The 23627-nt window shown below is 35.9% G+C and overlaps 1 protein-coding gene across 1 annotated transcript; it reads left to right on the forward strand.

The window, feature by feature from the left end:
• The first annotated feature begins 248 nt into the window (after positions 1-248).
• Positions 249-23627, forward strand: SGO2 (shugoshin 2). Its single transcript, XM_036746380.1, has 8 exons — positions 249-414; positions 3003-3178; positions 4760-4837; positions 8292-8377; positions 12730-13007; positions 15372-17492; positions 19208-19358; positions 23296-23627. The coding sequence occupies exons 1-8, from the start codon at positions 264-266 to the stop codon at positions 23399-23401; spliced, it is 3147 nt and encodes a 1048-aa protein (XP_036602275.1). The 5' UTR covers positions 249-263; the 3' UTR covers positions 23402-23627.

Here is a 23627-nt window from a genome sequence, read left to right on the forward strand (position 1 = left end):
CTGCTGACTAGACAGGTTTCCATATGGAGACCTAGAGGGTCCCTGTCTGCTTCAGCTAAGTGCTCCTGTATATCCTTGCTGTGTTAGGTGTAAGTAAACATCTTAAATCAACTGTTCACTAACCTATGAGTGCCTTAGTTTCCTCCCAACATCAAACCTGAAATACCAGGGTGATGACATCAGGTAAACAAAGTATAAAAATTAATTTTGGAGAGGACTAATTTTGCCTTTTTTCCCTTCCATTTTTAGCAACCAACAGTGCAATGTTTGCTTCAGATATGGAGGATCTAGGCACTTCTGCAACTTCTTTATTTTTCACTCAGAGAATTAAGAGACATGTAAAGGACAAGAAATCTTCAAGAGTCAATAAGTTGAATACTTCTCTTGCATCAAAAATAAAAAACAAAATAATAAGTAAGTTAATTGCTTTTTACATCAGTAGTAAAAAAAATAAAATGTTAGTGATGTTTAAATGTAAATAAGTTGATGTTTTCACCATTCATCCAACTACTTCCATGTTTTTTTCCTCATTTCGAGAAACACAAAACACTCTTAAAGTTTATATTTATATATATATATGTACATATTGTTTTTAAACAATTTTTTTCATTTCTCTTCTTTTAATTCTTAGCCTTACTTTTTGTGTGATACAGTGTCTATAGTAGGAAAAGGGGAGTTACCAACAATAAAGCAGATACCTAGAGTGTCTCAGAGTAGCCATTCCCACCTCTGAAAAAGAATTCAAGATCAGTTTTAAAGGAGGAATTGGCATCATTTCAAAAGCAGGCTGCCTCTTTTCTTCTGACATACAGGTATTTGAGGGTAATTCTGGAGCATGCATTTATTTCTTCAGAAGAAAGTAGATCTAAATGGACCATAGCAGTACTGGATGCATTTAGCATGAGGTCCATGGGAGTTTTGGGGACAACAGAAGAGAGATGGCGATGACTGGGAGTTAGGAAGGGTCCAAAAGCAAATTTTGATTATTCAACACTTTCGATTCCAATTTTGCCTGCCAAATGGAAGGCCTTTGGATTTGCCTTCCAATCTTGGTGGAAACAACTTTCTCCAAGGGACAATGAAAATCATTTCCATAGGTTGCTAATTAATGCCTGTTCTAGAAACTGAGGGAAAGTATCCTGGGAGCATCCATGACTTCCTTGGCTCCTATCATACCCTTCAACTGTGGATGAATGGAGCGAATTTTGCATCGGTAGTCTGTTGATGACAGATGACTCTGCCCCTTATTGTGGTTAAAAGAGCTTCATGTTACTAATTCACTCCAGCTCTAGGTAGGCTTATTTGAACCCAGATAGCTTTGTGAAACAGCAAGAATTGTGCTATGATGGAGTAGAAAGGATGCTGAATGTCAAGTTCAAATTCTGCCCCCTTGTGTATGAGTGGGAGCAGCCCATTTTACTTCTCAGCCTTATTCTTAGACTGCAGATGATACATACTTGAGGAAAACACTCTGTAGGCCTAAAAGTGCCATAGAAATATGAATTATTACTAGGAATTTGAAGGATGCCACCGGAAAAATAGCCCATTGTAGCTTCCAATAATTTTAGATTGCCTTCTCTGTTGTCCTTGTCATCTTTCTCTTCCAAGTATTAGCTTTTCTGGAACCCATTTTACATGGCTCTTGGCTACAACTTCAAAGATTGCTCTAGAAAACTCATCTAAATTCCCTAGTGTTTTTCACAGGATTGCTCAATTTTCATGGGATGGCTCAATTTAGACCTGACTTCCTTTACAAAAATTAGATTTATCCACAATGTAACTCATCTTAAATAATTTATATGTTCTTGAATAGTTGCCTGTAAATAAGAAATCGTAAAGCTAGCTGAACTTAAAATTCATTAGGGCAGTGCAATTTAAGGGACACTTTACAAAGGATTCATACTAGTAAAACAATCCTACTAAAATATTTCAGAATTTATTTATAATATGACTAGTCACCATAAGTGTTGAGTTCAAGTTTAGATTTCCATGAATGTCTGGAAATAACTGCTAAGGTGATCTGTTTGGTGAAGGTAAAGTATCACATGGGTCTTAGACAGTCTACCAACTTTGAAGTGAGTACCCAAAGCTCATCTCCTTAACTACTGGCAGCATAAACATTTAATTTAATCTTAAAAGCCAATTTGCTTTGGATTTTCAGTTTGATTATACTAATCCTATGAAATAACAACTCTGCCTGGCTTTTACTTATCTTATTCCCTCTCCCCCCAAACTATGTGGAGGTAACCATGCCTCCTCACATTGGTGATTTAGAAGCAAAGTCAGGTAATTCCAGTATTGGAAAAATTGTTCCATACACGATCTATATTTCTGAATTACCGTATATGAAGTCCGTCTTCCGGTGTCTCTGTTCTGTCTTCAGATACATTCTTTATTCCCCTTAATGCTAATGCCTTCTCCCTGTTGATTATCTCCAAATTATCCAATTATCCTGTATATGTCTTGTTTGCACATAGCTGTTTGCATGAACAGACCTGTTTGGAATTTTTTTTTCCTTTGTTTCTTTTTTTTTTTTTTTTTTTCTTTTTAAATTTTTGCCAGGGAAATTGGGGTTATGTGACCTGCCCGAGATCACATAGCTAGTACGTGTTAAGTGTCTGAGGCCGGATTTGAACTCAGGTCCTCCTGACTCCAGGGTGTTCTACTCACTGCGCCACCTGGCTGCCCCTCCTTTCTTTGTTTCTTCAGCACTTAGCACAGTGCTTGGTACATGTAACAGGTGCTTTATAAGTGATTGTTGGCATGCTGATATTCAGACCTTCTCTGTTCTTGAGAGAAATTGCCTCAACCCATTCAGCGATCCATCTTGTTTTGCTCTTAGTCTTCACCTCTAGCCTGCCTTTTCTAATTCATACAGTTACCTTCTGATTATCCACTCTTTTTGACACGTAAATCAGACGTAAATGGAAATAGTTTTCAGATAAGGTAGAAATGCATCTCAAAGAATGACATATTAACTGTTTTCTTCTCTCTTTACATAGACAATTCTTCTATTATTAAGATTTCTTTAAAACACAACAACAGGGCATTGGCTCAGGCTCTGAGTATAGAAAAAGAAAATACTCGGAAACTTACAACTGAAAAAATGTTGTTGCACAAAGAAGTGGAGAAATTGAGTTTTCGAAATGCTTTTCTTCGTCAAAAGCTAAATAATCTGGTATGGTATCTATACTGTGTTATTTTTAACTTCATGTGATCACTTAAAACGTTTCACCTGGATTTTTGTAGACATGAAAGAAAAAAATGTGAAAAGCATCTAAGAATATTGTAGAAATGGCTTGCTAGAAATTGTTGAAATTTATGATGCCATGATAGTTATAGGAAAAGGGTGAAATTGCTATATAGATTTCTCTTAATTTTACATATTATAAATATATTTGGCATAATCTTTGTGATAGTTTATCATCATCAACATTTGACTATCCAGCGAAATCATTGTACTTTCCTAAGGCTTTAAGGAATTTGAAAGAGATGATTGTAATCCAGTTTAATCAATGTGGGAAGAAAGGAGAATTCCCAGACTATTATTTAATATTCTACTGGATACAAATCATCTCCCCCCTTTTCATCCCTCTCTCCAATTTTGATGGAATTTGTTTTGGGGAGTATTTTGGAAAGACTCAAGACTAAAATCAAAAGAAAATTTAATTAGCCTGAACTCCCACATGAGGAAGCTTTCTCTGCTAATGAAGGTTGGCATTTTCTCTGCAATGTAGAGCCTTAGAGAATTGCCAAAAGATTAATTTTACACATTTAGCCTTGTGGGTCACTACCTCTATTTACTGCGTTCTGGTACTTGTCATGATATGATGGAAGAAAGGCTATTGAATAGTTTGTGGTTTCACTCTCTGAAACTACTTTTCTGTAAAGAGCATTGAACTTGTAGTAAGGAGACCCATCTTTAAATCTCGGCTCTTAAACCTAATGGTTACGTGAGCATGGACGAGTTACTTTGACCTTAGTTCTCTTATCTGCCAAATAGGAGTAATGATTCACCTCCCTTACAGGGTTATGAGAAAACTTTGTAAACTCCGTTCTGGAATCATAAGACCTGTTAAAATGCCATATGTGGCATTTGCCATGTGTGTGACCTTGAATAAGTCACTTAATCTCTGTGGACTTCAGTTTCCCCATCTCTAAAGTGAGGAGATTGTACTTGACGGACTTTGAGGCCCCGTCAGCTCCATATCTATCATCCTTAAGAATAGTTTTAGGGATTGAAGCTGTGATTTCATTGGTTGAGGGAACTACCAGATGAGGAAGCTCCCTTTGTCAGTGCTGGCTGGCTCCTTTTCTGCAACTTAGACCCTTCAGAATTGCTTAGAGTTCTGAGAAGTGAAGTGCCTTGCCCAGGGTCACACAGCCAGTTTGTGTCAGAGGGAGGACTTGAACCCAGTTCTTCCTGATAAGAGGCCAGTGGTGTCAAACTCAAAAATAGATATTCATGGGCCATGAATTGACTTAGAAAACCACAAGTTAAAATTATCTCTGTTACATTGTATTTTTATTTCTATGAGTTTGACACTTTTGCATTATACTATGCTGCCTCTCATGGTCCTATAACATTGTTAGTTGTTAATAATGTTTCATCCTGTGTTAATGTTTGTCACACTAAACAAACAGCACACGACACTAAAAGTAATTTTGTAAATCTTCAACAGACTATACACAAATCTATCTATATATCACTTTTAACTTTGAATTTTATTTGACTAAAAAGTCTGTTTTATACCAATAGCATAAAATCCTCATAGAGACAGAAGCCTTCGTGAGCAGTAACTTGATATCTGCTATCGAAATGACAAGTCACCCTGAGGTAAGTGGTCAGTCTTATAAATGTTACATATTGCTAAAACTAATAGCAAATAGTTTTGAAGACCTTCTGGTCTATTCATCTTCACAGTTCAGGAAGGCTTCCTGGTTGTTTTCTAGTGTTCTTAAGCACTTCCAAGTGTTGTATATATCCTACCAGCTCAAGTGTGTGTTATCCTTACTTTTCTCTTTTGCATTCTTAGTGAAGTATACAAATTAAGTATTCTACTTGAGATTCTAATAGCGACAAATTAGGGCTCTAAAAAGTATTTTGAGAGAGGATGTTGTTGCCTTATTTTCAAAATAGACCCATCACAAGACTACCCCATTGTGTTAATTACTTGTATAATTTGTGTTCCATTGCTGTCTCAATGTATTTTTCTTTTACGTTGCTATACATTCAGATCTTTCTAATTTTGTGTTTCATTGACAGTTCCATTATGTTACAAGCTGTTTTGAAGGTGTTGTGCTGTAGCAGAAAGAGAATTTGGGGTCCAAGCACCTGGGTTCAAATCCTCTACTTAGTCCCTTTGTGACCTTGAACAAGCTGTCTGTCTTTTTCTCAGTGTTCTCTCTTCTATAAAATGGGGGTGTGGGTGAGGGTGGGGGTGTAGTGAATTAGATTAAGGCAGCCAGGTACTGTAGTAGATAGAGGGCTGGATCTGAAGTCAGGAAGACTCATCTTCCTGACTTCTACTCTGTCCTCTGATCCTGGGCAAGTTGCTTAACCTTGTTTGCTTCCGTTTCCTCATCTATAAAATGATCTGGAGAAAGAAATGACAAACCACTCCAGTATCTTTGCCACAAAAACCCCAAATGGGTTTACAGAAGAGTCAGACATGACTGAGCAGTAACAGCAGGATTAGATTGCTGTTAAGGTATCTTCTACCTGTAAATCTACGATGCCATGAAAAAACGAATAGGTTAAATGATAATATGTTTCCAGTCTATAGGACATAGATGAAATGGAGCCTGAAAGAAATTCATCTGTTTTCATGTTGAAACAATGCCATATGCAGTAAAAAAATAAAATTATCGATGTATCTAGATTATTTAACATTAAAAAAGGAAGAAAGGCTACAGACATTACAATTTTTCTTATGGGACCTCTCTATTCACAGTGTGGAATAAAAGGGTTCAGTGGAGTCCATTTTTAGAAATACCAATTTAGCCATGTTTATAAAAAAAAATCCTATGTGATTTCATTAATGTTTTAATTATTTTTAAAATGAATATTATCAATTTATCTTTGAAATGTTGGTCTTCAGATTTGACTTTCTTGTTATTGAAATTTGGAAATGAAAGTTTATTTCTTATTCTCTAAGCTTTCTTTGTGTAAGTAAGGGCAGGAAATATTCCAAATTGTACTATCAATGCATAGTTCTGGATGCAAAATTTATTTCAGAGATGGCAAACTGAAGAATGAGGATAACTCTTAAGTCTTTTAAAAGTATTTATTTATTTTTAGTTTTCGACATTCATTTTCTAAGATTTTGAGTCTTAAATTTTCTTTCCCCACTAAGATGGCATGTAGTCTGATATGGGCTATACATGTACAATCATATTAAACATTTTCATATTAGTCATGTTGTAAAGAAGAATTAGAACCAAAGGGGAAAACCATGATAACTCTTAAACCTTAACCTCTTAAAGCAAGTTATCTTTGTAGATGTTGCTGTAAGCTAATAATATTCATAGTTGGCATAGTTCATGGAATTGTAATCGTTATCCCTACCAAAAATACCAGCTTCTTTATAAATTCAACAAAAATTCACCCCATACCTTTACAAATTCAGTCTGTTTTAATTAATGGAAAACATCATAGCAGATAATAGCAAAAGTATTAAGTTCCTGTTTATATTTGATGATCCTTGTATCCTCATTAAAAATACTGCTTGTTCAGAAAATTATACATTTTGTTTTTCTGGATGTCCCTAAGTCACACTCTTCAAGGGTACTTGTTGAATTAAGTGCTAAGGAGCCCATTTTGCTTACCAAATTTGCTTACCAATTTGCTTACATCCATGCAGAATGAGCAAGTTGACTATTAATCAGTGGGTCTTCTCAAACCAACCCAACTCATTATTATTACTACTGTCATCAAATAGCATTTTTAAAACACTGTATAACTAAATAGATAGAATTCTGAATCCTAGAAAGACTGATTGAAACAAAATACTTGGCAATTAAAATAGAACATGCTTTACTTTTAGTTAGTTTTAAAGATATTCTTCCTGAACCAAAATAATAACCCCGCTTCCCTGGTTTTTTTTTTTTCTTCCCTAAAAAGAGATTCGCTGTGAACTCCATTAGAATTTCCCAGTGAGTCTGCTCTTCCCCCCTCAGTCAACTGAAGCTGGTCCTATGTGACATCATTGGGAATTGAACAAGTGGGATAGGAGTTGACCCTTGCATTTATGTATGGACTGTTAAAAGGCAGTCTTCTGCAGTGGGTAAAGATAACTGTGTAGAGGACTGAAAAGATAAAGTAAAAAGAAAGGTTGTATTCTTTCCCTTTTGCCCTCTTTCCCAACACCCCACCCCCCCACACTTGCCCGTTTGAAATTTTTAAGTACAGTACAGTAGAGGACTTAATCTAGATGGGGTGGTGTAGTCTTGTCAGAAAGAACTCTAGACTGGACTAGATTAAAATGAAGTGTCAGCTCTGCCACTAACTAACTTATTGTAGTCCCCCAATGGTAAAAATGGTATGAGTTGATGGCAGCCTCTTTTGTGACCTTGGACAAATTACACAATGTCTATGTACCTCAGTTTCTTCATCTGCTAGAAAATTACCTGTATGGCTCATTCCAATTCTAATATTCCACAATTCTGTTCTAGAGTATCTGTTCATTTTATTATATTCTTTAAGGAAATTTTAAATTCCTGCTGGATTCTACTTCTAGAGTAGATGGCATTAGTACTCTTAAGAGTTTCTTTAAAATTCTTTTAGAAATATATTCTCTTCTCTTTTTCTCTCTATCCCGGCTTCCTTGTATCCTTCTCACACATCCCACAGAGTAATTTTTCAAATGTATATAGACTGTTGTAATTGATAAAACACAGATTAATTTGAAAACGTCACTGAATTCTTTTCTTTTCTTTTTTTTTTTTTTTTTTGGAGGAGGGAAGACAGGGCAGTTGGGGTTAAGTGACTTACCCAAGGTCACACAGCTAATAAGTGTGTCAAGTGTCTGAGGCCAGATTTGAACTCAGGTCCTCCTGACTCCAGGGCTGGTGCTGTACTTATTGTTCCACCTAGCTTGCCCAACATCACTGAATTCTTAGTGGCTTTTTGTCCTATTTTAAAATCAATTGCGTATTTAATATTTTTAAGTCCGTTTTAAAATTTATTTTCAAAAGGGATCCTCATAATTAAAAAGGGTTCAGAACAATCATACTAATTAATAAGCCATCTTCAATCCTCTCATTTTCTTTTTGTTCTCTTTCTACAATAGGATTATCAGAGTCCCTCTCTATTACCAGCTAGCCAGAAGAAAGGTGTTGGCAAACAGTTGGATTTATTACACCACTCATTTGGGAGGTAATTTTTTCATAGTTTAAGTGGACATTGAAATTCTACCACCTAAACATTTGGAACTAGTTCTTATTTTAGTTGTTTATTTATATTTGAGATCTTTCCACTTCTTAGTGCCCTGACTCTAATTTGTAAACTCCATTGTGGATACAAATTCCATTTGAGTATCTTATGTTTAATTCCATTAAATGTTTTTCCTCTTTACTTTGTTCAGTGGAAAATAAAGAAACATTTGCAGCACTATGTAAGTAAGTATAGGTACATATATTGTTACTTTCATAAAAATTGTTTCATGTGATGTTTGGTCCTATCACCCTTGCATAACGGTGGGTTCTTATAAAAGTATAATTTATCCACAAGGGGTTACGTTTCATAAAACACCATCTAATTGCAAATCATGATATTAGAGAAATTATGTTTGAAAAATTTAGAGATAGGGCCTTTAATCAAGGTAGGCTAAATATTGTTCATATTAGATTCACAGGGTCATATATCACATGAAATAGTTTAGGTGAAAGTAGCAGTGCAAATACATAATAATATACATGATTCTAGAAATGCTGCTCTTTTTTCTGATGAACAAATAAGGAGGAGCAAGAAATGTATTTTGAAGTTGATATTGGTTCTGGTCATCACTTTTCTCTTAATTGTTAATTTTTCTTTTTCTTTTTTGTAAATTTTATTTTAAACTTAAATACAAAATGAGAATAGAAAAAATAATTGCCAAGTACACACAGCAGACCATGAAAGAGAATTCAATGAAATACAATATATTTCCATTTTAAGCAAACCTATATAATAATTATTACACATTGCTTTCAAAGCTGCGCAGCTTTTCTCTGCTTCCTTGTTGATTTTTTGTTCTCTGCTGTGTACTTTTTACTTTATTTTTTTTCCCCTCCCTTCCCCCACATCTATAAACATAGACATATATACACATATACACTCATACACATTTTGTAAGACCACACTATACTTATTTCCTCTTATCATCTGGTTCCCTGAAGGTGGATGGCATCTTCCTTCATATGTCCAAATCTTTCCATGTTTCTCTAAATCAACTAGCTCATCATTTCCTATGCCACAGCAATATTCCAACATAATCACATCTTATCTCAGAGATTAACTATGAAAGTTTTTTCCCCCAACTTTCTGCTTCTATTCTTGGCTACATAGGTTTTATTTATACAAAAAAATTTTAATTTAAAGTAATTGAAATTGCCCTTTTTACATTTCAACAGTGCTCTCATCTTATAATATAGTTTAAGGTATAATTTTTCTGAATCTTCTTCCTTTATATCTTTTTTTCCTGGTTTCTTTGAAGATACTGATCTTTTGTTCTTCCAAAATAACTTTGTTATTATTTTTTCTAACTTGGTAAAATAATTTTTTAGTAATTTAATTAGGATGACATTGAATAAATTGATTAGCTATGTAAAATTGTCATTTAAAAATTATATTGGACTTACCTACCCTTGAACAGTAAATATTACTTCAATTATTTAGATCTGAGTTTATTTGTATAAAAATATGTTTCTGTTCATATAGTTCCTGTGTCTGTTTGGGCAGGTATATGTTCAGGTATTTTATGCTATCTAGGTATTTTAAATGGCCTGAAACAATATTGGATAATATTGTTGACACATAGTATAATTCCCCTATTTTTCACTTTTTATTAAATTGTTTTAACTTTAACTTTGTCTGAGACCATGACTACTATGTGAGCTTTTTTTACATACTAAGTTTTCCTCCTGCCCTTTATTTTATCTTTGTGTATATCTCTCATTTTTTAAATGTTTCCTGAAAGTAACACTGTTGAACTCAAATTTTTAATCTGCTCTCCATTTCTATATTATGGGTAAATTTGCCCCATTCACATTCAAAGCTACAATACACTTGTGTATTTTCTTCCAATTTTTTTCTCATTATCATTCTCACCCTCTTTGCCCTATCCCTCCTTGCTCCTCTGCTTTACTTCTACCCACTCCTATTCTGTAACCTACCCACGCATCTAAAAGTCCCTTCCTTATCCTCTCCCCTTGCCCTATCCCCTTGCCCTCTTATTTCTTTTTGAATTTAGAAGACTTTTATACTCTTCTAGATATATATGTTGTTCCCTCTTTAACCCATTCTTGATGAGAATAAGGTTCCAGGACTACTTCCCCTCACCACTACTAGCTTCTTCTGTATCAGTTATTCCTCTTATGCCTCACTTGTATGAGATAATTACTCCTTTTTATCTCTTCCTACACTGTTTTATTTTTTTAAAATCACCCATCATCCTCCTATGCCTTTTTTTTCAAACTACCCAAATAATGATGATAATCATAAGAGTAATATTTTCACATATATAAAGTAAATGATTTATTCTTATTGGATCCTTTATAATTGGTTTTTAATGTTTCCTTTATATTTCTCCTGTTATATATAAAATTTTCCCTTAAGTTCTGGGGGTTTTTATCATAAAAGCCTGAAAGTCTTTAAGTTCATTAAACATCTATTTTTTTTTTTTCATTCAGCATTATACTTAACTTTGCCGGGTAAGTTACCTTTGGTTGTAACCCCAGCTCATTTGCTCTATGGAATATAGTATTCCAAGACTTACGGTACTTCAGTGTAGTAGCTGCCAGGTTTTATGTAATCCTTATTGTAGCTCCATGATATTTGTTTTTTTTTTTTTTTCTTGTTGCTTCCAATGTTTTCTCTGTAAACTGGGAGCTTTGAAACTTTACTATAATATTCCTGTAAGTTTTCATTTCTCCTCAATCTGTTCTCCACATTGGTGGTTTTTCTGAAGAGATGTTTCACTTTCTCTTATTTTTTTTCATTCTTTTGATTTTATTTTATGATTTCTTGGTGTCTTAGAAGCATTAGTTTCCTCTTGCCCAATTCTGGTTTTCAAGGAATTATTTTCTTCCTTAAGTTTTTGATTCTCTGTTTCCGGTTGGTTGACTTTCTTTTCATAATTTTCTTGAATTGCCCTTTTTTTTCTTTCTAATTTTTCCTAGATCTCTCTTATTTGATTTTTAGAGCCCTTTTTAAGTTCTTCCAACAATTCTTTTTGTGCTTGGAACCATTTGATGTTTCCCATTGAAAAAAGGAGGGACATTTTTTAGCTCCACTGTTTTATCTAAATATGAACCCAGATCTTCTCTATCCCCATAGTAACTGTCTATGGTTGGGTTCTTTTTTCTTTGCTTACTCATTTTTATTTATTTTTTTGTTTTATTTTGTTTTTAGCAGCTATTAATGTAATCAAATTGTAGTTCCGAGGTATTGGGAATGATGCCCCAAGCTTCAGGTGCTTCTTACTGTTATTCTCTGAGGTCTGTTACTGGGCCCAGCCTTGAGCTGTCTTCTCCACTCCTCAGCCAGAACTAGGACCCCCAGCTACACTATCCTGCAAATGATCTTGCTACCTGTAGTCCCTCTTGTGGCTGCAAACTACAACTTCTCTCTGCCCCATAATTGAAACCAGGGACTCTGAACTCCTGCAAGTGCCCACAGCCAGCAGGGTCCCTGCCCCTCACTATTGCACTCACAAGTTTTGTGCTGGCTCCTCCCCGCAGCCACAGCCCAGGATCAATCTGGTCTGCACTGCTGTGCTTGGCTTCCTTGAATGTGGAAGGTTCTTCCACATTCTCCTATTCAGGAAAGGCTGAGGTTGCCTCTCTGCCCAGTTGCCCTCAAGGTTTGTTGTTTGTGGATTCTGCAGTCAGCCTGGAAGTTTGCACTTCAGGCCAAACCTCTACCCCTGGAGGTCAGTCTTTCTTGGGTGGTCTTCTCTAATTGTCTTAGGAAGATATCTGCTTTACCCGGTGTTTATTTCTGCTGCTCTGAAGTGATGGGTTTTTGGTTTTTTGCTGTTTTTTTGTTTTTTTTTTTGTGGAGGAAATTTGGAGAGTTGAAAATCTTCTGACCTACTCTGCCATCTTCCCAACGTCCTCTTCTCTTGTTTTTCTCTTTCCCTTCCTTGTACCCCGCTGCTTCTCCCAACACCCCTCAAACCCTGGAACAGATAGCACCCTCTTACTTTTGAGTCAGGTTATTGTTTAATTGCTCAGTTAATGACTATATCATGGTCTTCCTGGACCATCAGGGTTATAAGAATGGGACATGTTTGTTGAGGATGGGGAGATAAAGAGCATGAAAATTAAAATCATGAAGCCATTCCTTACCTAAAATTATTTCTGGAAAACTTAGGGGAGGACATGGAAAAGAGTTATACAGAATGAGTTATCATCTATTTCATTAGAGGGAATATGCATATTAATGAGACCATGGATTCATTTGAGTTATCTCTTTTTTTGGATACCATCTGTGAAATATCCTAAATAATCATTTCGTTTGTAAAATAGAGAAACTCCTCACACCAGACCTAACCATTTGCCTATGAGAGTTCTGCTTACATCAGCAGATGACGACGACGATGGTGATGATAAAGAGACGTTTCAGTATGGCAGCAATCTCACAACCAAGAAAGTACCTGATTCTCTCACTCCAGTGGCATCCAAAGTATCTTTATCTAATCAATTCCATTTGGAATTATTGCCAAGTCCTGAGAAAAATAACCAGGACGTAGATGCCCAAGATAATCCAGAGAGAAATTTTTCTGTCACCAATTTCCTTTCCACAGGTGAGACCTTTAAAAAAAAACAATTTTATTAAAGTTTATATGGGTGTTTTTTTCTTGATGATATTGCACTCCTTTAAGATCAAAGAAAATTTGATAACCTGCCATTTGAACATGTTGGCAAAGTCAAACAAGTACTTTTTCCCAACATTGCTACTTGTTGGGGAAGTGCTATCATGGTTTATTGGCAATGCTGGTAATGTCTATCCTTATAAATTCTGCTCAGAAATGGTCTTGACATGCCTCAGTATGATTTCCTTTAAAGATAAACTTAACTACGGATCAGTTTTGTAATTACATTACTGATGGGTGGTACTTAAAGGACTCTATTTTAGTCAGAGATTGAGGAAATTAAGGTGATGAACTTTAGTTATGTCATCCTGGATCTGGAGTTCAGATTTGGTTGATTTCCTTCCTTTGTTTTTTTTTTTATTTTTATTTTTTTTTATTTTTTATTTTTTTTGAGAAAAGCATAAAAAGAGGATGAAATCCTAACTTTTACTAACAGAGTGCTGTTAGTTTTCAATTTCTTTTATAGTTATTTGTTAGGATATTCTTATTTAAATATCTGATTTTGCCTCTCAAACCAGAAAGGTAAGAATTTTATTAGGTGTTTCAGAAATGAAATATTTATGAGCTTACACCAAGCTATTTAACTTCAAGTTCCTCATTTGTAAAAATAAAGGGGAGAAAGTACCCCCTAGTCACATAAAAAAGTTAATTCAGGGCCAAAAAGTGAATACAGATTGGATAAGGCCCACAAGTATTTGCTTTTAACCATTATAGAAATCTAAAATCTCCATTTTTAAAGGGTGAGAGTCAAATTTTCATGAAATATCTTATTAAATGTAAGCAAAAACCTGTTTGGTTTGATAGAGACTGAGCAAGCTTTCTCAAATTATTTTAATTAGTACTACCAAAAAAACCCCAACCCAGACCTAAACCAAAACTCATAATTTTTAAATGGCTTTGTTTTTAATGAAGGAAGAAAGGAAATCAGTATTTATCAAATGCCTGTTCTGTGCTAGGCCCTGTGCTAAGCACTTTACAAATATTGTCTTACTCGATCCTCACAAACAGCCCTGGGAGATACTTTCATTATCCCCATTTTATGGTTGAGGAAATTGAGGCAAATGGGTTAAGTGACTTGCCCAGGGTCATATAACAAGGATGTTTCTGAGTTTGGAGTTGGTCTCAGATTTATCTAACCAAATATTTTAAGTACATTAATTCATGTCAGACAAAAATTATTAAACTTAACATAGTAAAACATGAGTCTTTTAGAAAACCATTTGAATCTCAGTTTGCTGGTCATTTCTCCACAGCTGTGGGCATGTTTTATCACCTCTCTGGTTTTTAGTTTCTCCATCTGTAAGATGAAGAGCTTGTACTGGATTTCTAGAGCTTAATATTTGTGATTGTTCTAAGAGACTAGCACATGATTTATAATCAGGGGTTTGAACCGTACTTTAAAAACTTGGCATTCCAAGGCCTTTACTGTTGCCTTTCCTATTAGAGCATGCACAAATATAGGCAAGAGAGGCTTTGTGTATAGAGGGCATGCAGAGAGACCTGGGTTCAAGGTTTACCTCTAACACATACTGACTGTGTGCACTATAGGCAAGCCACCTCAGGTTTCAAAGCTCCAAGCAGTTTTCTAGCACTAGAAGTTGTAGAGCAGTTTTTTGTCTATATTGGTAGAAACTTTTTCACTAGGAACTTATTCCTCATTCTAGTGAAATCACAAGTTTGATCCGAAGCTTTGTAGGTAAGACATGTCCAAAAAAAACTTTCATGTTAGCATCTTTCCTATCTTGTAGACCTTGGAGAGTAGCTTGCTTAGGATAACCACATACTGCTTTGGCCTCTAGGGAATCAGATTAAAACATGCAAAAATGTTGGCTCTCATGCTCATGTTCCTGAGGAATAAGGGAGTGAGCCCTAGTTGGCCACTAATGCCTTTTCTCAAAGTTCCAGAAACTTGTGGCAATGGTTCAGTACAACATGGGGTTAGGCCAAGGTTAGTCTCCAGATTCTTGGCAGCCCAGACCATTGCCCCCTGCTTATCTCTATAGACAAGTCACCATTGTAAACATTTTGAATAAACATTTTCACAATTTCTTTTCCATTGCCCCCTGCTTATCTCTATAGACAAGTCACCATTGTAAACATTTTGAATAAACATTTTCACAATTTCTTTTTGTTTTAGCCAGTTGTCATAGCCTTATGAGATTTTAAGAAACTTTCCATTGATCATAGAATCAGAAGTCATGCTGTACCTATGAAGTAATTTGTAATCAGCCACAAGGGTAACAACTTTTTCCTCTACCTATTCCTGAAATAAATTTTTTTCTGTTTATTGTATAGAAAACCAGACCCATCCAGAAGAAAGTTCCTCAGCAAATGAACTAAATAATGTTCAGTATGTTAGGCAAGAGAAAAAGAAAAGATCTCGTAGTAGTAGTCAATCTGGAAATGTGACTGAAAGAAAAAAGCGTCTTCCATCTTGGGAATCAAGCAATTTTCCTGCCCCAGCTCCCCTTGCAGTAGATTTGGAAAAAATAGTAGTTTCAAATAATCCATTAAACCAGAGCAGCAAGATAAATGACAACTCTGTAGATACAGATACTAAAATACAACAAAATGGATTGTGTCGTCTTGACTCAGAGTCTCAATCTGTCAGTGAACTTAATGCAAAGTCCCCCACTGTGGTGCTGCCCAGTGATGAGCAGCAGCTGCAAAAAACAATATATGAAGCTGATATGGATTTAACTGCGAGTGAAATTGGCAACATCGTTACAGTTCAAACAGGTGCCAAAAATAAAAGCAATCATAAAACTAAGTCTTCTGGGAACAAAGCTTTCAGAAAAGTAAAAGATTCAAGCACTGAAAGGAATAGAGAGAAGTCAAAAGTACAACCAAAAACCAGGTCATATTTATATAGTGCAGAAAGGGATAAAGATACAGAAGAAAATAATTCTCTTACTTTGGCTGATAGTAGTAAATCAGATCAGAAGCTTACTTTGGAGACTAAACAGCTTGCTCAATTGAAAACCTCGAAGAACGTAACATTTCAGAAAGCTAGTGAGCAAAATGTAGTACAAATTTCACAGCATCATGATAAAAAGAAGAAAGCAAGAAAAACGTATGTAGTAAATGATGAAGAGAGAGTTTCCCTCTTCCCTCCTGTGTCAAGTAAATCTCAGCAGGACAACAAATGTGGTATGGGACATAGTTTCCAAACTTTTGATAGAGGCAGAGATTTTAGAAGAACATTTGTGCTTGATAATGCAAACAAAGATACATGTTTTCCAAGTCAAAAGGATAATGAAACAGTCTCTGGCATATATGAAAATGAGCTACAAACAAACCTTAGTTGTACGAAAGTGAGTCAACGCCTATCTGATTGTAGGACCCTAAATTCATTGGATATAGAAAAGCAGATCTCTCATGTGCAGCCTTCCAAACAAAGCACAACAAATTTAAGCAAAAAGTCCTCAAAATATAGCAGAAAAAGAAGGACGTGTGAATTGCTTTCTGAACTTAACCAACCACATGAAAATAATGACAAAGTTGTATACCACCAAGAAAGCCACATGGAAGACCTTAATTCAGAAACAAACAAACCTGAAAAAAACACTGAATGCCAAGTGAACAACATTAAAAATGCGTCTTGTGTAGAAGTTATTAGTAAAAAAATGGAAAATTATGATCAGAGCTCAGATATTCAAAAACTGGATAAAAAGTATAGCAAGATTTCATCAGGCAAACCAAGGAGTTTATTGATAAAACCTAAGCCCAAAACCTTCATGCAGCAAGCAGATCTTACTCAACCTTCTGTTCCCTTAGAGTCGGGTTTAAAACCCTCTATGAGAGATCTGGAAGGTGATCCTGAGAGCCAGAATGAGCACCAGAAGGGTCAGACACAAAGCACACCTATAACTCTGAATAAAAAAACATCTCTGAGTTCTTTCATGAAAGTATCTGCAGAAAGTGAATTACATGTTAAAGTGTCAAGTAAAAGAAGAGAATGCAAGTCAAAAAAGAGCCGAAAGACTTATGTAGTTGCTCCAACTGATCAAAGTGAAGTTAGGGAAAAAATACCTGAGACTGTTGAGGAAAGGTTAATGCCATGTGATTCTGAGCAGGTTAATCAGGAACAAAACTTGGAAAATGAGAAAATATTAGTCAAAGTAAAGCCAGACGGATTCATTTTTAACCCAGTAACGAAGAAGAGTTCTTGTCGTTTGACATCTTTAGCTCAGATGGATTCACCTAATACAAGGCGGTTTTCTCCTTCTGCTACCTTGAAGGAGGGCTTGTTAAACTCAGATATCCTACTTGCTAGGGATCAGAAACTTCCAGACAATGTGACTTTGAAAGAACCCATCTTTCAGGTGGCTGATACTGAGCAGAAGTGTGCTTTTCAAGAGAAGACAGAAGGGACGGTATTTCAGGTTGGCAGAAGAACAGAAACAATTGGAGCAGGTAAGCATTAGGACACTTAAAGTGATAATCAACAGGATACAGACCTTCTGTCCACTCTGAGGTTACAGTGTTTAGCTGTGTCTCTACCAATAAACACCTGTTAACAAACCTTTATGTGCTAGGCAGTGTTCTTGGCTCAGGGGAAACAGACAAAATTGAAACAGTCCTTGTCCTCAAGGAGCTTTCCTTTTATTGGGAAAACAATGCATACTTTATAAAGTGTTTATAAAATCTATACGAACACAATCAGAAAGAATCTACAGTTTATAGACCTGATTTTGAGAGGCATCTGGGATCTGTGGACTTAACTAACACCTTGTAGTAGACTCAACACTTGATAGCTTTCAGGGCCTTGATCCCCAAGTCTTATTTCTAACTCTTTCTCACCTTCCATATCTAATCAATTGCCAAGGACTGTCAGTTCTTTAAGTTATCTCACAACCCTTCCTTCTCATTTACGCATCACCACTGCTATAGCTCAGGCTCTCATTACCACTTGCAAGGGCTATTATAATAGACTTTTTTTTGGAAGTAGAGTCCTACCAGCTCTTCCTTCCCTACCCTGAACTGTCCTAGTGCTGTCAGATTAGTCTAGGTGTGCCACTCCTTTGCTTAAAACCCTTAAAGATCTGTTGCTACAGAACCAAGTTCCAGCTCCTCAACTTGGTATTGAAGCTCTCCTACAATCTGGATTTATCCAGCTAACTTAGAGATTGGATACTGTTTCTTTTTTGCTCACATCCTCAGAGCCTAGCACAAAGCCTAGCACTTAATTGAATAACGTGTTTTCAGCTGTATTTCATCACACTGGTCTCCCCATGCTTGAAGTTTCAGCCAAGCCTAGCACTTTCCCAGTCTTGCCTTTGCGCTCTTTATACCTGGAATGCCCCCCTTGCCTTATCTGCACCTGTGAAAATTACCCATTTTTTTAAAGCCCAGCCCAGATGCCTCTGCTTCTGTTAAGCTTCCCTGGTTTCCCTTCTCTTGCTCCAAACGAGTAATGACATTTTCTCCCTTAGCCGTTATTCAGCAATTTTCTCATACCTCTCATGCACTTAGCATGAATTATAGGGTGTTGGAGGCGTAGAGAGTGTGGGGTGGGGGAGAAGGGGGCTGTGTCTTAGCTTTCTCCACATGTAGGATAGTATTCCTCACCTAGTAGATTCATGGTCAATATTTGTTTAATTATGTGGGACTTGTGTGGTCATAGATAAATCAATCAACTTCTATTTCATTGACCCAGTCTTTTAAATGGAAATAACATTAAGCTATATCAGTATTACCCAAAACATTGAATCATGCATTTGATCTTGATTATTAGATTATGAGCACCTAGTATGTTATGTTGCACATACTTGAGTAGCCTTATGCTTTTATTCATCCTTCACAGTGGTCTTAGTAGGTGCTTGAGATATAGTTACTGTTACTAAATTAATTAACTCACAACTATAACTGCCAAATGATTAATTTGATGCAGGATTTATGAAAGCTTTCACAAATACTTTATGAAAAATACCTGAGAACCTTTCAAAGTGTATTTTTAAACCTTTAAATATGTGACTTCAGACTGGTTAATGTTGGAGACTAATGTGTTGGTCTGTGCTTTAAATTAAGTCTTGTCCTTTTCTTCTCTGGTAATGTTGAAGTTTATTTTAAATAACTGTATAGTTCACTATTAAAGATTGTATAAAATATAAGATTTCCTTTATTTCCAGATGCCAAAGTACTACAAGATTTGACAAATGCTAGTTTTGTTTCCCACAATTCTTCTCCTAAATCTCAGAATGCATTGGATGAAGTTTCTTCAATCTTCCCAACTAAAAGAAGGCGAGTTGCTGTTTGCTACAAAGAACCAAATCTTAAGGGGTAAATAATCAATTTTTTGATGTCTTAAGAGTAAACTTTTTCCCCAGCATTATTTTTCAAGTCCCTGCTCAAATTAATTCCTGTACAGATGAGCCAAAGATCTAATTGTCAGTTATATGTACTGATTATTATTACTATAATAGGTGCCCTAGTTCAGGTACTCATTAACTCTCATTTGGTCTATTAGAATAGCCTCCTAATTTGGTCTTTTAGCCTCCTCTCCCTCCCTTTTCCAGTTCCTCCTCCATACAATTGTCAAATTGTCATTCCTAAAACATAAATCTTACTGTTTAATATCTCCATACACTCAAAAATTTCCAATGGTTCTCTAATGCCTATAAGATCACATACAAGTTCCTGTGTTTGACATTTAAGGCCCTCCACAGTCTGAGTGCCACCTGCCTCTCTGGTGTTATTTCATATTACTCTACTTCAGGTACTCATTGTTCCAATTAGAATGATCTGCTAGGCATTTCCATACATGTCCTCCTTCTCCTACCTTCATACTTTTCTACAAGTGGTCCCCAATGTCTGGAATGCATTCTATCCCTACCTCTTAAGAATAGAATTCTTACCTTCTTGGAAGGCAGAGCTCAGGCACCAACCACCTCCTTCATAAATGCTTTTCTCATTTTTCCCTTCTCTGCACTCCCACCTTTGTAGTTATTAGTGCTTGCCCACTTGAAATTACTTTGGATTACTTTGATAATTTTTGCATTTCCTTATAATGTACATATTATATTCTCCGGTGGAATATAAGCTCTTTGAAGGTATGGACTATTTCTTTTTGTCCCAACCCCAGAATAATACTGGGCACCTAGGATTTTTGTTGCTGTTGTTTATTTTTTGGTCTGGACTATAATTTCACCCACGTAGGAGAGAACATCTAGATATGAAGAAACTCCCTCAAGGAGTACATCAACACAATTCTGTAATTTATAATCTTGAGAGAAATGACTTGCCCAGTTTCACATCACTAGTATATAGCAGAGTCAGGACTTGATTCCAAGGCCGGCTCTCACAAAGTCAAAGAATTTTTAGTTAGAAGTGTCCTCAGGGACCACTGAGTTCATCTCATACCTGAAAGGTATCCCCACTGTAACAGGGGACAAAAAGATATCCAGCCTCTGTCCAAAGGCCTTCAATAAGAAGAAAGATAGAACCTCTCAAGGTAGCCTGTTCTGCTTTTGAATGTATCTAATTAGCAGGAAGGTTTCCCGATATCAAGCCTGAATTTCCTTCTTTGTGATGTTGGAGGTGGTGCAATTCCAAGAGATGATGAGGTCTAATGTGTGAGCGTGTTGGTTTGTGAAAGATGTGGGATATGAAAGGAAGGCTGTTGCATTTGAGACTGAGAAGATGAGAGGTCAGTTTGTTAGAGACAGAAGGAGATACAATGGAGCAGAAAACCATAACCAGGTTACTAAGATAATTGAGCAAAGTATGAATGTAACTATGGAGGTTGGTATCCCCTATACCAGGCTGCCTCATAGTAAACAGGGTGCTTAAAAAAATTTATTGACTATATAATGCAATTTTAGTGAGAGTTTAAAGAAATTTATTCTTTTAATCATAGATTTGGTTCCTCTAAGTGGCTTTATATTGATCCCATTTGATTTGTTCCCAGAAATGTATGTAACAACTCATTTATATCACACTTTGAGGTTTTTTTCACCTACCTTGTGAGACAGAAAATACAAGTGTTGTTACACAGCTAGATTTGCATAGGCCATGACTGGGAGGAGCTAAGTTACTCAGCTCCAGCTAATGCCCAGGGACTGTGTTTCTTCACCCTGCCACTGTATGTATTATCACCCTCCCCTCTTCTACCTCTTAGCTTGGTGAATTGTAATCAAGTCAACATTAAAATTGCATTTGGAAAGGACCTGTTGTTCCCTTCACCATGCTTGTGACTTCCCAGACCAAAACACCCTTCTCTGGCCACCACTCTACTATCTTGTTTCCCTCTGGTAGAATGTGAGCTTTGGAGAGCAGGGACTGTCTCACTTTTGCATTTGTATCCCTCAGAACAGTTTTTGGCACATAGTAAGTGTTTAATAGTGTATAATTATTAATATTTACATACAATAATAGTATTAATATAATATCAATATTATTATGTATTATGCATATAATACTATAATGATATCAATAATAATAATGAAATGCTTAATAAATGCTTACATATTCATCTTCTTTTTACAAATGAAGAAATCAAATCAAATCACACCTATAGTTTGATGAGTAGTTCTGGTTGTCCCACACTTCAGTTGACATTTATTGTATCCAATTTGAAAGCATTTATTCTTATAACATACTATCCTTGTTAACATAAAAGAGTGCTTCCCGTAAAAGATGAAAAGAAGTAGCCTATTTTGAAGAATCCTTTCCTTATTTTGGAGAATATTTAGCGGTATTTTTCTACACTTAAACCAATCTATTTCAAAGGAGCAGTTAAAAGGACTTTAAATTTATTACTTTTAGTTTCTTGCTTCTGTGTTTGGTCTAATCATAAAGAATAGGCCTGATATTTTTATCAAGATCCAAAGTGTTGTGATAGCTAAGTTGAAGATTACTAAACCAGGAGATGGCAGCAAAAGAAAGCCAAGAGACAGGGAAAGCTAGCTAGAGAAAATGAAAATATGTTCCGTGTTTATGTGTTTGGAACTTTTAGAACTGGACACTTAGAGATGAGGAACAGAGGCCTAGAGAAGCTAAAGGAGACACAGGTGACAGGTGACAGAGCCAGAATTCAAACCTGATTTTGAATTAGGGTTAGATTTAGGATTAAGTCCCCAAAATTTTAGCTTTGCCTTCCCCAAATCCCCACATCACCTATAACCCCATAATTTATGATGGCCATTTTGAAATACCAAAGAACTTCAATTAAGGATATTGTCCTCGATGTGATTTGCTACCAGGAGCTTCCTACTATATAACATTCTTATCTTAACCCTCAACACAAAACTAAAGAGAATTTGGATAGGGAATACATTCACCTTTGGGATAGTATCTATGTTCAAGGTATAACCACATTGTGGCCACTTTACCAATTTTTTAATCTTATGTAAAAATCTAAAGTGCTCACCTGGATTCCCTGCGACTGGAGGAAGCTTAGGCTAGTAGATCTCCTGACCTTGGGAGTTCTGAGCTGCAGGGGGCTAAGCAGATCAGATATGTGCACTAAGTCTGGCACCAGTATGATGAGCCCCAAGAGCCTGCCTAAGGAGAGCTAAATTAGTCCAAGTCAGAGCTTCTATACCAGTCAGTAGTCAGATCATGCCTATGAGTGGTCATTGCCCTTGCAACCGGGGAGAAACGGGGAAACCTCTTTCCCCTCTCCTCCCTCCAAAAAAAAAAATCTGCCAATATATTAAAACAGGCAGAATTTCCCTGGGGTCAGAGAGATTTTAAGGGATTCATGAACTTTGAACTTAAAATATTTGGGATAATTATGTTAGGATATAATTGGTTTTCTTAAAATCTGCAACAAAGGGAGAGGGGTGTGCTTTCTCCACTCTTTGGGTCAAAGTTTAGCCATTGCAGTTACGCAGTATTCAGGTGTTTTTGACCTATTTATATTATTGCCATTGCATACATATATTTTTTCCTTTTGCTTTCTTGGTAACTTTTCTTCTAAAAAGAAGACCTAAACCTCCTCATTCTACTGATGAGGAAATTTGAGATCCAGAAGGGTTAAATTATTGTTCATAGGGAGGCATTTTTTCTTTATATCTCTCACATTTGTAGATCTGTGCTTAAAAAGGGTTTAAGTTGAATTTCTTCATTACATTTGTATTTGAAATACATAAATAAATTTTATATTTTGAATGACTAACTTTTGAACCTGAATGGTACTTTTTTTTTCATGCCACAGCAAACATTAGATTTGAGTTTTAGGTCATGAGATATGTTAATTTAATTCTCTGTTCTGCAGCAAATTGAGACGAGAAGGAAAACGTGATTTTCTGGATTCTAAACTTAAAAGGTCAAGAGGAAGAAATGAGAAAGAAGATAAGGAAAACCCTCAAGAAATACTTTAAATGGCTATTTTTTTTTTTGCTTTTTTAAAAATATGGAATGATGCATTTTCCATTCTTAAGCTTAATAAGCAAATGTATGTAAAGTAGCTGTTTTCTAATGTCGCCATTCACAAAATGGTTTTAATCAAGACCATTCATGCTATATAATCTCATGCTTTTGCTATTGTAAGTTTCTCTAAATAAAGGCAGATTACTATGTAAGCATGAGATTCAACGAAACTTTTTG

This window comes from Trichosurus vulpecula, chromosome 2 (genome assembly GCF_011100635.1).
Source record: "Trichosurus vulpecula isolate mTriVul1 chromosome 2, mTriVul1.pri, whole genome shotgun sequence".
NCBI classification, from domain to species: Eukaryota; Metazoa; Chordata; class Mammalia; order Diprotodontia; family Phalangeridae; genus Trichosurus; species Trichosurus vulpecula.

Bases quoted from the DNA above. Each gene is read 5' to 3' on its own strand.
- SGO2 (XM_036746380.1), top strand. From the start codon at position 264: ATGTTTGCTTCAGATATGGAGGATCTAGGCACTTCTGCAACTTCTTTA. The intron at 17,493-19,207 runs GTAAGCATTAGG...CTTTATTTCCAG, and splicing joins AACAGAAACAATTGGAGCAG to ATGCCAAAGTACTACAAGAT. The intron at 19,359-23,295 runs GTAAATAATCAA...TCTGTTCTGCAG, and splicing joins AAAGAACCAAATCTTAAGGG to CAAATTGAGACGAGAAGGAA.